Consider the following 14,866-nt stretch of genomic DNA (forward strand, 5'->3'; position numbering starts at 1 on the left):
AAAAGTGGGAGGAGGTTAATGGGGCAGTAATTTGCTGGGTCAGTTCTTTCGCCAGAATTCTTGAAAACTAGTACCACAGAAGCAGTTTTCCAGCAGGCAGGAAAGCAAGGTTTATTAAGACATTTGTTGTAAAGTTTATAGAGGATTGGAGTTACTTCGGCAGAGTACTTTTTTAATAGCACAGTCGGGATGAGATCAGGTCCACATGCTTTTGCATATATAAAATCTCCATAAATTAAAATATTATATTTAACCATATTTTATGACCGGGTAACGCCCCCCCCCACTAGTCTATTATATGGAGGGGAAATGTCTGTTAGTGTGTTATATATGTGTGTTTGTATATCTTGAAAAAAACTTTCGAAATCCAAAACAGATAAGAATGATTCTAATACTGTCTCAGACGCATAATATGTGAAATTTAAAACAAAAAATTAATTTTTTTTTCATTTTTTTCTACCTTAACGACCACAGAATCTGATGTAAAATTGTTTCTTTGTAAATGATTTCAGCATTTGTGCATGTGTGAATCGCTTCACATTATGTTAATTACATAAATTTTCAACATCATGTTATGGGTGTCAGCGTAGCCAAATGGGTTAGAGGGTTGTCTCAGAACTATTAGTTTTTGTGATGGTGCCGACCTTATGGTTGACGTTTCATTTTTTTATTTTTATTGTGATAAGTTACCAGCAACATATTTTTGAAAACATAAAATATGTTTAAAGAAAGACTTTTGCAGTTTACAGACCATATTGAAATATATGACCACAAAGTTAAAGCCATTTTGCTTCTTTTGTATTTTAACAGAATTAAGATTTTTTTGTTCATTTAAATTGGAATTTAGATCTTTTATTTTGTACTTTGTATTATTTACTTGGTTCCCCACGAGGACAAGGGGCATTTGATTTAGCTGAGGGTTGATTTAAAGATCTGATTATTATTAACTGTATGAATATTACTTAAATCACAAATATTTTATTTTTAAATTGTAACCATTTAAAACTTTTTTTAAATAAGAGTATCTACAATAAAAATGTTTATATTCATTCAGTGAGTGTTAACTGCGACAGTTTTTGTTGGGAGTCTGTTTTTGCTATACAAGATAAAATCCTTGGTGTTACTTGCAAGCCAAAATAAGAATAGTACATTATCGTATATGTTAAGGAGTATAAGTTAATCAATCCACAGTGCTCAATATCCTGGGTAGAGTTTATGGATAAGGAGTTTTACGGTGTTTGCTTTTGAGGTTCAGGCTCAGCACAGTCATTTTTTTTTCTTTTAATAATAAAATAAGTAATCATCAATTATTTTTAAAACATAAAAAAATTCATTTCGGTTAAAAAAAACACTTGTGTAGTTTCTGAAGCGCTGAAAATAACTTTTCATTTTGTTTTGATTTTTTTTATTACTTTTATTTTAATTTAAACTATACAATAAATTTTTATGCAACAAAGAAATAATTTATATTAAACCTTTTTAATGAATTTATGATATTATCGTGTTTTGAAAATTGAATTTGGGATGCTGAAAATGTGCATGTTTTTGTGTCCTTATGACTTCTGAACTTTGTGCAATTTGTGAAGCACTGAACATAACTTTTTTTTACTATGCATAAAACTTTATTTTAATTTGAAAATACTATTTAAAAATTAGCACCATACAATAAGTCTATACGCAACAAAGAAATAATTGATATTAAACTTTTTTCATGAATATTTGTGAAAAAGTGAATTTAGGATGCTGAAAAGCATACACAATATTGTTTTTTTAGATGTGTTCAAACGCAACTATGTTTTTTCTCTGTCTTATATGACCTGGGAAACACCAGGTATTCCTGCTAGTCTGAAATAAGAGGAACATGGGAGAGTTGGAGGTTTGTGATTCTGTTTCATTTACAAATTATATGTACAGTTGGGGGTTCAAGACAAATTTGATAAGTTTTTGTTTTTTTTATAGTGCAACAGATATCTGTTTCTTGTGTATTACTGGTGGATTTGATTGATGGAGATCGTGCATGAGTGGGAAGCACTGAAATATTGAAAGGATCAATCCGCATCATGATTCACAGAAATGTACAGGAAAGAAAATGGTTTCGCAGTGTCAGTTGGAATAAATTGCTATTTCATCCTGGATGATTTCGGCTACTGACCAGCAAAATTCATAGGCATCCTGGCAGGAGGAAAAGAAAAATAAAGAAAAATAAAGAAAAGGTCAACAAAATCATAAAAAAGAACAAGAATCATGCACAAGCCATGCTCAAATCCAATCACTTACAGATAAAACACAAACACAATCACTTACAGATAAAACACAAACACAATCACTTACAGATAAAACACAAACCACACACAAACACAATCACTTACAGATAAAACATAAACCACACAAACACAATCACTTACAGATAAAACACAAATCACACACAAACACAATCACTTACAGATAAAACACAAACCACACACAAACACAATCACTTACAGATAAAACACAAATCACACACAAATCCAATCACTTACAGATAAAACACAAACACAATCACTTACAGATAAAACACAAACACAATCACTTACAGATAAAACACAAACACAATCACTTACAGATAAAACACAAACACAATCACTTACAGATAAAACACAAACCACACACAAACACAATCACTTACAGATAAAACACAAACCACACACAAACACAATCACTTAAAGATAAAACACAAACCACACACAAACACAATCACTTACAGATAAAACACAAATCACACACAAATCCAATCACTTACAGATAAAACAAGCCCCGCTCACACCCACTTACTTAGAGATAAAACACAAACCACACACAATCGCTTACAGATAAAATAAGTCCCACCCACACCCACTTACTTACAGATAAAACACAAACCACACACAATCACTTACAGATAAAATAAGCCCCGCCCACACCCACTTACTTACAGATAAAACACAAACCACACACAAAATCACTGATAGATAAAACATAAGCCATGCCTAAACCTAAGCACCTGCAGATAAAACCATGCCCAAACTCAATCACTTACAGATACAGGGTGACCAAAAAAAAAAACGGGCCCTAACTCTAATTAGGCCCTGTTTCTTAGTGTTTTTCCGAATTAAATGAAACTTTGGTCATAACTAGTTTATTATATTCAAAACATCACATCAAAACACTAGGGCCTTTGGCCTTTTTTTCTCCGTTGACTGTAAAATGCTCAGAAAAGCAATTGAACGTCCTCTGTTTTTTGGGGGTCACTCTGTAAAACACAAGCCATGCCCAACCACAGCCAAACCCAATCACTTGCAGATAAAACACGAACTATGCCCACACACGTTATTACTGCATAATTAAAACCAAATTCAATGTATTTATCTACATTTGAAAAAATGCTGACTCATGTCGCCAGAAATGACATCAGTGCTCTTTAATGTCTATTAATTAAATAGCTGGTTGACGGGTATTCTACATTACAAAATAGAATAAAATCCTGATTTTCCCGTAAAGAAAATGGTTCCTACATGATTATCGCGTTTTAAATAGTAATATATCCAAGTATCACAAGAAATGATAAAATAGAAAAATAATTATGAATGAAACTATTTACCGATAAGAACAACATAAAACAGTTGCTATGTTTTAAAAAGGAAACAATGTATTTTACTATGAATTTAAAACTGCTGTGTCTTATACTGGAAATGTAGTCATTTCTCTACAAGTTATCTTGCCATTTTTATTTATCATTATTTAGATATAATATCGTAACTCTGTTTATGGAGGAAGCGGGAGATACCAGGTGGTTTATGTAGATCACCAAATGTAAGCAACATTGCATTTAGTCAGTATCAGATGGGTGACTATTTTGGAATACCAAGTGTTTTAGCAGAAGACTAGATGTAGCCTGGGCTTAAATGAGATACAACAAAATATATATTAGCAGAAGACCTGCCGTTGCCCGGGATTAAATCAGATGGATGGAAAAATACACTAGCATGTTGCCCAGGATAAAATAAGATTGATGAAAATATATACGAGCAGAAAACCTGATGTTGCCCGGGATTAAATGAAATGAATGGAAATATATACTAGCAAGAAAATATGATGTTGCCCAGGATTAAATGAGATAGATGGAAATATATACTAGCACCTGAAACAGCCTGGGATTCCATGAGATTGATAGAAATATATACTAGTAAAAGACCTGATGTTGTTCAGGTGTAAATGAGATGGACGGAAATATATACTGGCAGAAGACCTGACATTGCCCAGGATTAGATGAGATAGATGGAAATATATACTAGCAGAAGAGACCTAATGTCAAACAGGATTAAATGAGATGTACAGAAATTTATACTAGAAGACCTAACAATGCGCAGAATTAGACGAGACGGATGGAAATATATACTTATAGAAGACCTGATGTCACCCGAATTGAATGAGATAGATGAAAATATATACTAGTAAAAGACCTGACATCGCCCAAGATTAAATTAGATAAATGGAAATATATACTAGCAGAAGACCTGATGTTGCTTGGGATTAAACGATACAGATGGAAATATATACTAGCAGAAGACCTGACATCACCCGAGTTGAATGAGATAGATGAAAATATATATTAAGAGAAGACCTGACATTGCCCAAGATTAAATGAGATAGATGGAAATATATACTAGCAGAAGACCTGATGTTTCCCAGGATTAAATGAAATGGATGGAAATATATACTATCAAAAGACCTGATCTCGCCTGGAATTGAAGGAGATTGATCAAAATATATACTAGCAGAAGACATGACATTGCACAGGATTGAATGAGATAGATTGAAATATATACTAGAAGAAGACTTGATATTGGCCGGGATTAAATAAGATAGATGGAAATATATACTAGCAGAAAACCTGACACTTTTTTTAATTGAATGAGATAGATGGATATATATATATATATATATATATATATATATATATATATATAAGCAGAAGACCTGACGTTGCCCAGAATTAAACGAGACAGATGGAAATATATATATAAGCAGAAGACTGACGATGCCTGGGATTGAATGAGATAGCTGGAAATATATACTAGCAGAAAACCTGACGTTGCCCATGATTAAATGAGATAGATGGAAATATATACTATGTTGCCCAGGATTAAATGAGATAGATGGAAACTAGCAGAAAAGACTCAACATCGAACAGGATTAAATAAGATGGACGGAAATATATACTAGAAGATCTGACATTGCCCAGGATTAAATGAGATAGATGGAAATATATATTACCAGAAGACCTGACGTTTCCCGGGATTAAATGAGGTTGGTGTAATATAAAGTCTGCCAGTGAAATGGCTGAAACAGTTTACGATCTTAAAATTACTTTATTTAATGTATATTTTTAGCAGGGGGGGGGGATATTAAGTCAGTACCGAAAATGGCTGACACAGTTTCTGATTTCAAAATAATTTTTTTTCTTGTATATTTTTAACATTGGGGTGATATGGAGTCAGTCCTGGAAATGGCTGAATCAGTTTACGATCTGAAAAAATACTTTAATTCATATAATGTTGATGTTCTGTGAAGGTAAACTGGGCCGGTTTCTGTAGGGGTGATCCATGTTTTTCTGAATTTTTAATGTCATCTTCCTGAGATGATGTCACGGTGGTAGTGATGGGTTGAAAGAAGCATTATTATGTTGCTTTTAAATGTGCTCTGGAGTTCTCTAGGGATTACCAAACTTTCTCTTTTGGGGTGAGACTGGAGGGAGTAATGTCCATTTTGGGGTCACAAAGCAATCTCCCACAATATCATATTCCAAAAATATAGAATACCTGTAGAATCATATTCTGGAAAAGACATCATTTCTCTTACTATTATGTTGTTGGTGGTAGGAAGGGAAGAACTACAGTAATATTGAAATTCATAGTAAATTAAAGTTGCCTAATCACCATTTGTGTCAATGCATTTATGTAATTATTTGGAAAACCTGCTGAGTTATGGTCAAGAAATGATAGCATTTCACTAAAAATGATGGTCTCGGTAGTCGAGAGGCAAAAAAACACAGTAATGTGAAATTTTATAGTGAAGCAGGGGTTGCCTAATCACTAGGCTTCTCAAAGTATTTATGTATTTATTTGTAAAACCTGTTAAGTAATGTTCCGAAAATGACGTCTTTTCTCGAAAAAATTTGGTGTCGGTAGTGTGGAAAAAAAATGAAACAGAATAATGTCGAATTTTATAATGAAGCAAGGTTGTCTAATCACTAACTGTGTCAATGTATTTAAGTATTAAAAGACATCTTCCAAAAATGACATAATTTTTCTTAAAATTATAGTGCCGATAGTGAGGAAGGAAAGAAACCCAGTAATGTTGAAATTTATGGTGAAACAAAGGTTGCCTAATCATTAACCAAGACAATTAAGTATTAATTTTGAAATCCTAATGATCCATCTTCTAAAAATACTTAATTTTTCTTAAAATTATAGTGGCCTTGGTGGGAAGAGAAATTATTTTATATATGTTGTACAACACCTGTCGAGAGTATGTTAAATTGTTTCATATATGTATTTACATTACTTGTCCGAGGGTAGGTAAAATTATTTTAAATATGTGTTGTACATTACCTGTCCTAGCGAAGGTAAAATTATTTCATATATATGCTGTAAATTACCTACAAGGTACAATTATTTTATACATGTGTTATACTCGTCCTAGAGTAGGTAAAATATTCTTTTGCTCAAGATAGCAAATGATACATAGACATTAAAAATTCCTCTATTCTAAGAATAATAGGTATGTTCAAAAGTAACTTCATTTTTCTCATTGTTTTATACGGTCCCAAGCAACGCCGGGTAGCCCTGCTAGTCTAATATACAAAAGGCAAAATGTGCGCGTGCGTGTGTGTGTATGTGCGTCTGTATGTCTTGCAAAAACTTTCACGTGACAAAATCAGGACCATTTTAAAGCTCAGTCTCTCAGACAACAAATATCAAAAAATTAGCCAAAAACATTCATTCCTTCACCCTCAACTGGGCCGTTTTTTACAAGAAGAGGTTGTTTTTTTCGTCGACATTTTTTTCGACATGATGGATGCATCAGCTAAAACATTAGGGTTTTTTTTCACTTTCTTTTCCTCCTTCGCATTACAGGTTCAAGCCTGTCTGCCTACTACCACCTTTTATTTTAACACCTCTCTCCACCCAGGCTGCCTACTGTTGTTTTGATTCCCCCTCCCCACTTCCCCACACTTGAGCACCCTCGCTACTACCATTTTTTTACCACTTCTCTCCACCCAGGCTGCCTACTGTTGTTTTGATTCCCGCTTCCCAACCTCTCCACACCCGGGCAACACAGCCCCCCCCCACTAGTCTGTTCACAGGGCTACCCGGCTAGTCTATTATATAAGAGGCAAAATGTGTGTATGTGTGTGTGTTTGTATGTTTGCCAAAAACTTTTGACAGACGTGCCAGATTGTGACAAAATCGGTATCTTTTTAAAGCTTGATGCCTCAGACGACAAATATCAAAACATTAGCCAAAAAGATTAATTCTTTCACCGTCAACTGGGCCGTTTTTTACAAGGAGGGGTCACTTTTTTTTGTTGACATTTTTGCAAGTCACTCAAACCTTGCATCAATGACATCGCATAAAAGTTATTTTGCATGCCTTTGACGTCACAATCACTGGAGACACATCGATAGGACCATTTGCTTTTTTCCACTTCTTTTTCCTCCTGCATGCTACGGGTTTGAGCCTACCTACTACTCCTAATTTTTTTTTTGTTTTGTTTTTAGTTGTATTTTTTTGGTCAACCAACACCCTTACACACACCTCCACACACCGGGCACCTCGGCTAGTTTATAGATAAAACACAAGCCAAATTCATAGTCAGTTACGGATTCCAGTTATCAAACAAAAACGGATCAATTTTTAAGATAATGTTCATTCAATTTGCACATTTAATGGTGTAAATATTAAAACTTAAACATGGCTCTTGCAAATTTCAACCACAAAGTAACCACATAAAAACCTCTAAAATTATCCAAATAGACGTCCAGGTGCTGACACTGTTGCATAAATTCCTTATAGAAACTAAATAAACATTATACAATCTCAAATAAAGTGATAGCGAATCATCTGCATTAGTACATATATTGTATACAAATGACAACACTATCACAAAAAGGACAAGGAGAGAGGATGTCCAAAACAAGATATACTATAGCAAGACCTCAAGACAGAATCGACCATTTGACCATATATGACGCACAGAATAAAATGATGATGAATCAGTAGAGGGAAAGTATCCATCAGCATGGATCAGGTTTTTAAACTATCTCAGCTCCAATAGATCATGTTGGCCTCTTTTTTTTCTAACATGGTTTTCTTACCTGATTGCTGATCTTATTTCAATGTTTAAATCCCAGAGAAATTATGCCAGACTTACGTAGTCAATAATGAGTTGTGGAGTTTTCTTCTTCATCCACCGAATAAGCCGCAAGATGCTAAATTGGTCATTCATTTTAATTTTGCAAACCATTACACAGAGAATAGAAAAAAGGCTACTTTTTTTAATGTCATTTCTGAAACGAAAAAGAGAATTCTCACATTTGAAAATCAGGTTATTGAAGTTATATATATATATATATATATATATATATATATATATATATGTATGTATATATATCACTTTCAATTTATTTTGTGTATATATATATATATTATAAAATTTATTTATAAAAACATCAATAATGAAATAAGTTTATTCATCAAGTCAAGAAGGTCAGCCATACTAGCAAGAACTTCCTTCTGTCAGAATTTGAATAGTCTTGATCGGGTATTTACTCTAAGGGTAAGAGTTTCAAAAGTCAGAAAAATTAAAGAAAAATAAAAATGCTCAAAACAATAAAATACAACAATTAGAAAGGCAAAAAAAAAAATGAGTGTCTTTTCTCTATTGCATTAATCTTTAAAGATATCAAAAATAGTTGGTACAGTTTAATGTCGTCCAACGAATGATGTTCAATTAAAAAAGTAGAAATTGAAAGCTGTCAAATGAAGAGATTAAAATCAATGTTACAATCTTTTTAATATAAATTTTAATTCAATTATTTTTACATATTTGGGAGGGGGGGTATTGCGTAAAGTGTCCTGAGAATACCAATTGATTATACACGTATTTGTGTTCCCATCTCTTTTGAGGAAAATGGATTTTCACATTTGTGTTTTTGTCATTGTGTAGAGGCAATTAAAGGAATATTCAACATTACCTCTTCTATTCTAAGGTTTGGCATTGCCTGTCGTCCAACTGAGGATAGAACAGATACTACACTTTGAAATATTTATTTTAACAAAATATAAAAAATACATAATAGATAAATTAGGCACAAGGCCATTTGATCCTAGCATGAATGTCAGGTAATACTGATAATTTTCATCATGACAGAATTCTCTTTATGGTGTTTTTATATTCAAATCCTGAAAATTTCCTTTCTTACATTTCATTGTTCTCATGTTTTTATGGGCGTTGGTGATAACGTACAAATGAAATTTGGCACATTAATTTATACACAGATTTAGCAACACAAGTCCCCATAACTAGTCCTTACACAAACATAAAGGGGGAGGGGGGTTGAAACTAGAAAATGATTAGAAGAAAATGTATTCTTACTTGCCAGATATGAGAAGTTGTTTTCCCTGTCCACAACACTTTGTAACTTCTTGAATGAGGTCAATAAGGTCAGAAGGAGCCGGAAACTTTTGTCTTTGCCAAATTTTGGATTGGAAATGAACAAGAGAAACAGGTCCAAATGAATTCTAGAGTAAAAACAAAAAGAAAGAAAAACGTTAAAAAACATTGAAACATCTATATATATATATATATATATATATATATATATATATATATATATAAGGTGCCTTCAATAAGTTTCCAGATTTTATTTGTATGAGCACTTTTATCAATAGTACACACATGAAATTCTAGTCCTCTTCAAAGTAATCTCCTCTGGCTGCAATGCACTTGTTGTACCATTCTAACAATTTCTGGAAGGCCCCATGGAAGTCCTCTGGTGTGAGCATATCAATGACCCTCATCACAGCCTCTTTCATCTCTTCAATTGTCTTATAACGACAGCCTCTAATGTTTTCGTTGAGCTTAGGAAATAACCAAAAGTCACAGGAAACAAGGTTTGGACTATAGGGAGAATGAGGAACTGTTTTGATGCCTATGGCAACATCTTTCTTTCTGATCTTCTGAGCACCTTTGGGACAAACTTTGTGCAAATCTTCCGCATATTCAGTTTCTTGCAAATAATTGTATGTACAGTTCCCACACTGACATCAAACTGTGCACTTATTGTCTTTATAGACACAATGGTACTTATGTATGAAATTCTTTATTTGGCCAATTAACTCAGGTGATCTGACTTCCTTGCCCCTCCCACACCTCATTATCTATAAGACTCCCTACCTTACTTGATTTTCTTGTGTCACTCAAAATTTGATGCTTGATTCATGTAAGATGACCCAAAAGCAGTCTGAAGCATTCCATACATTTCTGTGGCATTTTTTCCAAGTTTAAAACAGAACTGTATTGCATATCGTTCTTCTAAAGTGTCTCATGTCCAGATTGCATTTTTGAAATTCACCAGCTTTGACAATCAGGCTTTACTAGGGTGTATTCCAATTCCTGCTGTAGCTGTACATTTGAACATGAGATCATAAAAATTCAGTCATCTCATAAGATGCATAGCAATAACATACTGCATTTTCAAGAGTTTACAACAATTTTAAAGGCATGCCTGGAAACTTATTTAAGGCACCCCGTATATTAACAAAAATAAAAAAGTCATCAGTGTGACATGTTCAGGCCTCTGCAGTCAGTATAGCAACTCTGAAACTCATTGACCATGTTTCAAGTTACATACGGGTCTAGATCAGGATAAATAATTTTGGATTCTTCGGACTACTTTTACAATGTTTCAGCTGATGTAACCTCCAATCATTTTTTAGGCAGATCTTGTCGAACTTGGGGAATTTTTCTGTTGAACTCAGGAATTTGTACAGAATTTTATTTAATCAATGGAAGTAGATTCCCGAGTTTGACAAGATACGATGATTGATGAGCCGTTCCATATGGGTTAACAAATTTACTGAATTTCCATTAGTAACGATTACTATATTGTCCAATTTCTACTGTACAATCTTTAACCCTTATCCTTGAGTACCCTGTTGGCCTTGATAAGTGGCGATGACTATGTAAAAAAAAAAAAAAAGATACACCTGTGAGTGAAGGTTAGAGGTTACATTGGCTGAAACATAAGAATGACATCGAATACGAAAACAGTAATTTGAATAATCCAAATAATACAGAAAGATTACATCTGGTAGATTAAAATTGGTTTCCCAAATGATCATTCATCTAGTACTTGCTAAGTTCAATATCGCTTAACTTTAGTGATCTAATAAGAACCTGCATGTCAATTTGATTAAACTTGTCTACTACTAAAACTCAGTGGACATTGTTTGTTTCTTTCTTATTTCTTTATACTTATGAAAATTGAAGAGCTGTGATGCAGAGAAACAGTCTGTCTGGATTCGAGCCAGCATCCATTTCAGACATGTAAGCACATAACTAATAAAAGTATGAAATTAACACAACATGCATCCCTTGGACTTCATCTGATAAGCATTTGTTAACATGCATCCCTTGGACTTCATCTGATAAGCATTTGTTAACATGCATCCCTTGGACTTCATCTGATAAGCATTTCTTAACATGCATCCCTTGGACTTCATCTGATAAGCATTTGTTAACATGCATCCCTTGGACTTCATCTGATAAGCATTTGTTAACATGCATCCCTTGGACTTCATCTGATAAGCATTTCTTAACATGCATCCCTTGGACTTCAGCCTTGTTGTCTATATTACACATCTGATAAGCATTTGTTATCATGAATGAATCTTCTCATTATCTACCATGGGAAAAGTTTATCAGGCATGTGTACATGGCTTAATGATGTATAAAAGTGAAACCTGGCCAGTAAAACTTGAAGATATGCATTGCATGGAAAGAAATGATATGAGAATGATATGATGGATGTATAATGTGAGTCTTAAAGAGCGGCTTAATTCTTATGGTCTAAAATGAAGATTAAATCTGGGCAGTATAGGGCGACGTGTGAAGAAGAGTAGACCTTGTAGGTATGGCCAAGTTGAAATGTGATTTTGTTCGTTCCCGGAAAATGCCAAAACCTAAGCAAAGATGATTATTATTATCGTTTTGAAATCTAGATATTTTTTGTCAGCTAAAATATGTATTAGGAATGTTAACTTTGGAATTTTATGTTAAAATAAACAGTTAGGAATTTTAGCTAACAATAAAAATAACAAATCGATTACATAACAAACATCAGGTGATTTGATTCATAAATGCTACATTGCAGTTATAACTTAATTAGAATGAGGAAGTTTGAGGATACACATAGTGTTAATTACTTGGAGTTAGAAAACAAACAGGACAGAAAAGTTCACGTCTGGGAGTGCAGTCGACAGCTATGGAAGTATTCGGCTGGAAAGACAGTAATGTATAATCATCCCCAAAAAAAGAGACGGCATGCAACCTGAGAACAAAGAGTTGCAACCAGGAATAAATGTTAAATGTGGAAAAAAATTTGGTTGTTTAAATTTTCAGGGGAAAAAATGATTTACATTTTCATAAGCACATCTGGAATAATATGGTAATGGTTGCGACCAAAAAGGTACTTTTTTTAACTCACATTCACCCCCAACAAGGCACATCATCACTTGAATGTAAAGGTCTATTTTGGACCATGTGTAGGAAAGATTAACAAGATGTTGGTTTACATTATATTTAAACTTCTGTATATCAGTACAGTCACGTAAGCAGGTAGCAGGAAGGGAATTCCAAAATCTAGCTGTTTGAGAGAAAAAGCTATTAGAGTAGAAAACCTTCTGGTATTTAAGGACCTCAACAGTGAATGGGTGCGATTTTGCTGCTAAGTGGGTTTGTCGGGGATATGTACGTCAAGGAGGAACAAGTGAAACGAGTTCATCAGGGTACATTCCATTAAAATACTTGTAAAACAGGCAAAGAGATTCAACATTGCAGTGATGGGACAGAGGTTGGAGCTTAGTTGACAAAGTGGGACCTATTAGATTGAAAACTCTTTTTTTTAACCCTATCCAAGAAGAAGAGACTAGTGGCAGATGCAATAGACCAAATGTGGCAACAATACTCCGTGCATGGGCGAATGATGGCCTTGTAAAGGTATAAGATACACTCAGATGTGGGTAGTCTTTTAGTACGATAGAGGGAATCCACCTTCTTTGCAGCAGCTTTCTCAATGTCCTCAATGTATTTGTTTTAGTTCATATTGCCCGTGAATGTTAAGCCGAGGAGTTTGAAGGAGGAATTCTCAAGTAGGGTGTCATTTATCATAGAGAGGCGTCTTGTAATTGTTAAAGGAGAGAAGCTTAGTTTTACTAGCATTAAACGTTACCATCCATTTACAGCCCCATTCCACTATGGTCTGGAGATCATTTTCTAACGCTTCTACCATTGTCTTAGATTTTTGTACATCCGTTCTTCCCTTGTTATAGAGCATTGTATCATCAGTAAATATACCCATCTCGGACACAATATTATCAGTGAGGTCATTAATGAATATCAGGAATAATAGTGGTCCAAGTAGCGACCCATGAAACACTTCTACATTAATGTTATGCTCTTTGGATGTACATCCATCAATGACAACCTGGATGGTGCTATTGTCTAAGAAGGATCTAATTATATTTAGTATACGTCCAGTTATACCATATGATTTAATTTTCATTCACAGCCCTTTGTGCCAAACTTTGTCAAAGGGTTTGGATATATCAAGGGTTACAGCCCTGGCTTTGCCCACCTTATCCAGTGCATGGTATATGCATTCAAAGATTACTATCAAAATATCTGCAGTAGAATGATGTTAACTAAATCCATACTGTTTGTCAGAGAGAAGATTAGCTTTTGAAAGATGGTGGACTAGTGCTTGATTTATTAAGGTCTCAAAGATTTTAGCGAAAACCTTCCTTTGTCTGGACAAGCAGACAACAATGTTTATTTGTCCTGTGGGAACTGGTTCTAAGATGTTATTTATCCCATTTGTTGAAGCTATTTATTATTGTATGTGCACACTAAACAATCACAGATACTCATATATATATATATATATATATATATATATATATATATATATATAATATAAAGCTGAGTGTGTGTGTGTGTGTGTGGTCATGAATAGGCTCCTATATGGTTGACTATTTTAAAAAAACTGATTACATATAATGATAGAAGATGTATCGAGACACAGGAATGGGTATGTTTGATCTGGCAGAATGATGATTCATTAAAATTGTGAGGTCTGCGTTCGTGCATGGTCCACAATGTATGGAAATAAAAAATGAAAAAAAAAACGTTTACAAGTGTTTTTGATATAGATGTACATAAGAATACTTTGATAAGTATGTTTTAACTTAAATAGGGATGGTATAATAAAATTGTGGGGTCTGCGTTCGCGCCTGGCCTCCATGGAATGGAAATAGGCACAAACTTTAATAAAGACTTTTCATATCTATCTGCATAATTATACTTTAATAATTATGTTTCAGTTTGAAGAAATATGTTGTAATAAAATTATGAGGTGTTCGTTCGCACCTGACCTCCATAGAATGGAAATATGTCACAAAGATTAAAAAAGTTTTTTAATATAGATCCACAGAATATTGTGATAAGTGTTTCAGTGTGAACAGGTATGGTATAATAAATTATGGGGTTTATCTATTTTATTTTTACT

The 14,866-nt window shown here is 33.7% G+C and overlaps 1 protein-coding gene across 4 annotated transcripts in view; it reads right to left on the reverse strand.

Annotated features, from left to right (window-relative positions):
• Nucleotides 1–1,870: 1,870 nt before the first annotated feature.
• Nucleotides 1,871–14,866, reverse strand: part of LOC145248990 (uncharacterized) — a 351,345-nt gene continuing 338,349 nt past the window's right edge. For all 4 annotated transcript variants that reach the window (XM_080110828.1, XM_080110829.1, XM_080110831.1 and 1 more), the window contains 3 exons: nucleotides 9,676–9,821; nucleotides 8,452–8,587; nucleotides 1,871–2,172 (listed from right to left, as the gene is read on the reverse strand). In XM_080110828.1, the coding sequence (XP_079966954.1) occupies nucleotides 2,104–2,172; nucleotides 8,452–8,587; nucleotides 9,676–9,821 (351 nt within the window). In that variant the 3' untranslated portion in view covers nucleotides 1,871–2,103. The remainder of the gene's footprint in view (nucleotides 2,173–8,451; nucleotides 8,588–9,675; nucleotides 9,822–14,866) is intronic.

Source organism: Euprymna scolopes, chromosome 27 (assembly GCF_053919585.1).
Source record: "Euprymna scolopes isolate OS-2025 chromosome 27, ASM5391958v1, whole genome shotgun sequence".
Classification (NCBI taxonomy): domain Eukaryota; kingdom Metazoa; phylum Mollusca; class Cephalopoda; order Sepiida; family Sepiolidae; genus Euprymna; species Euprymna scolopes.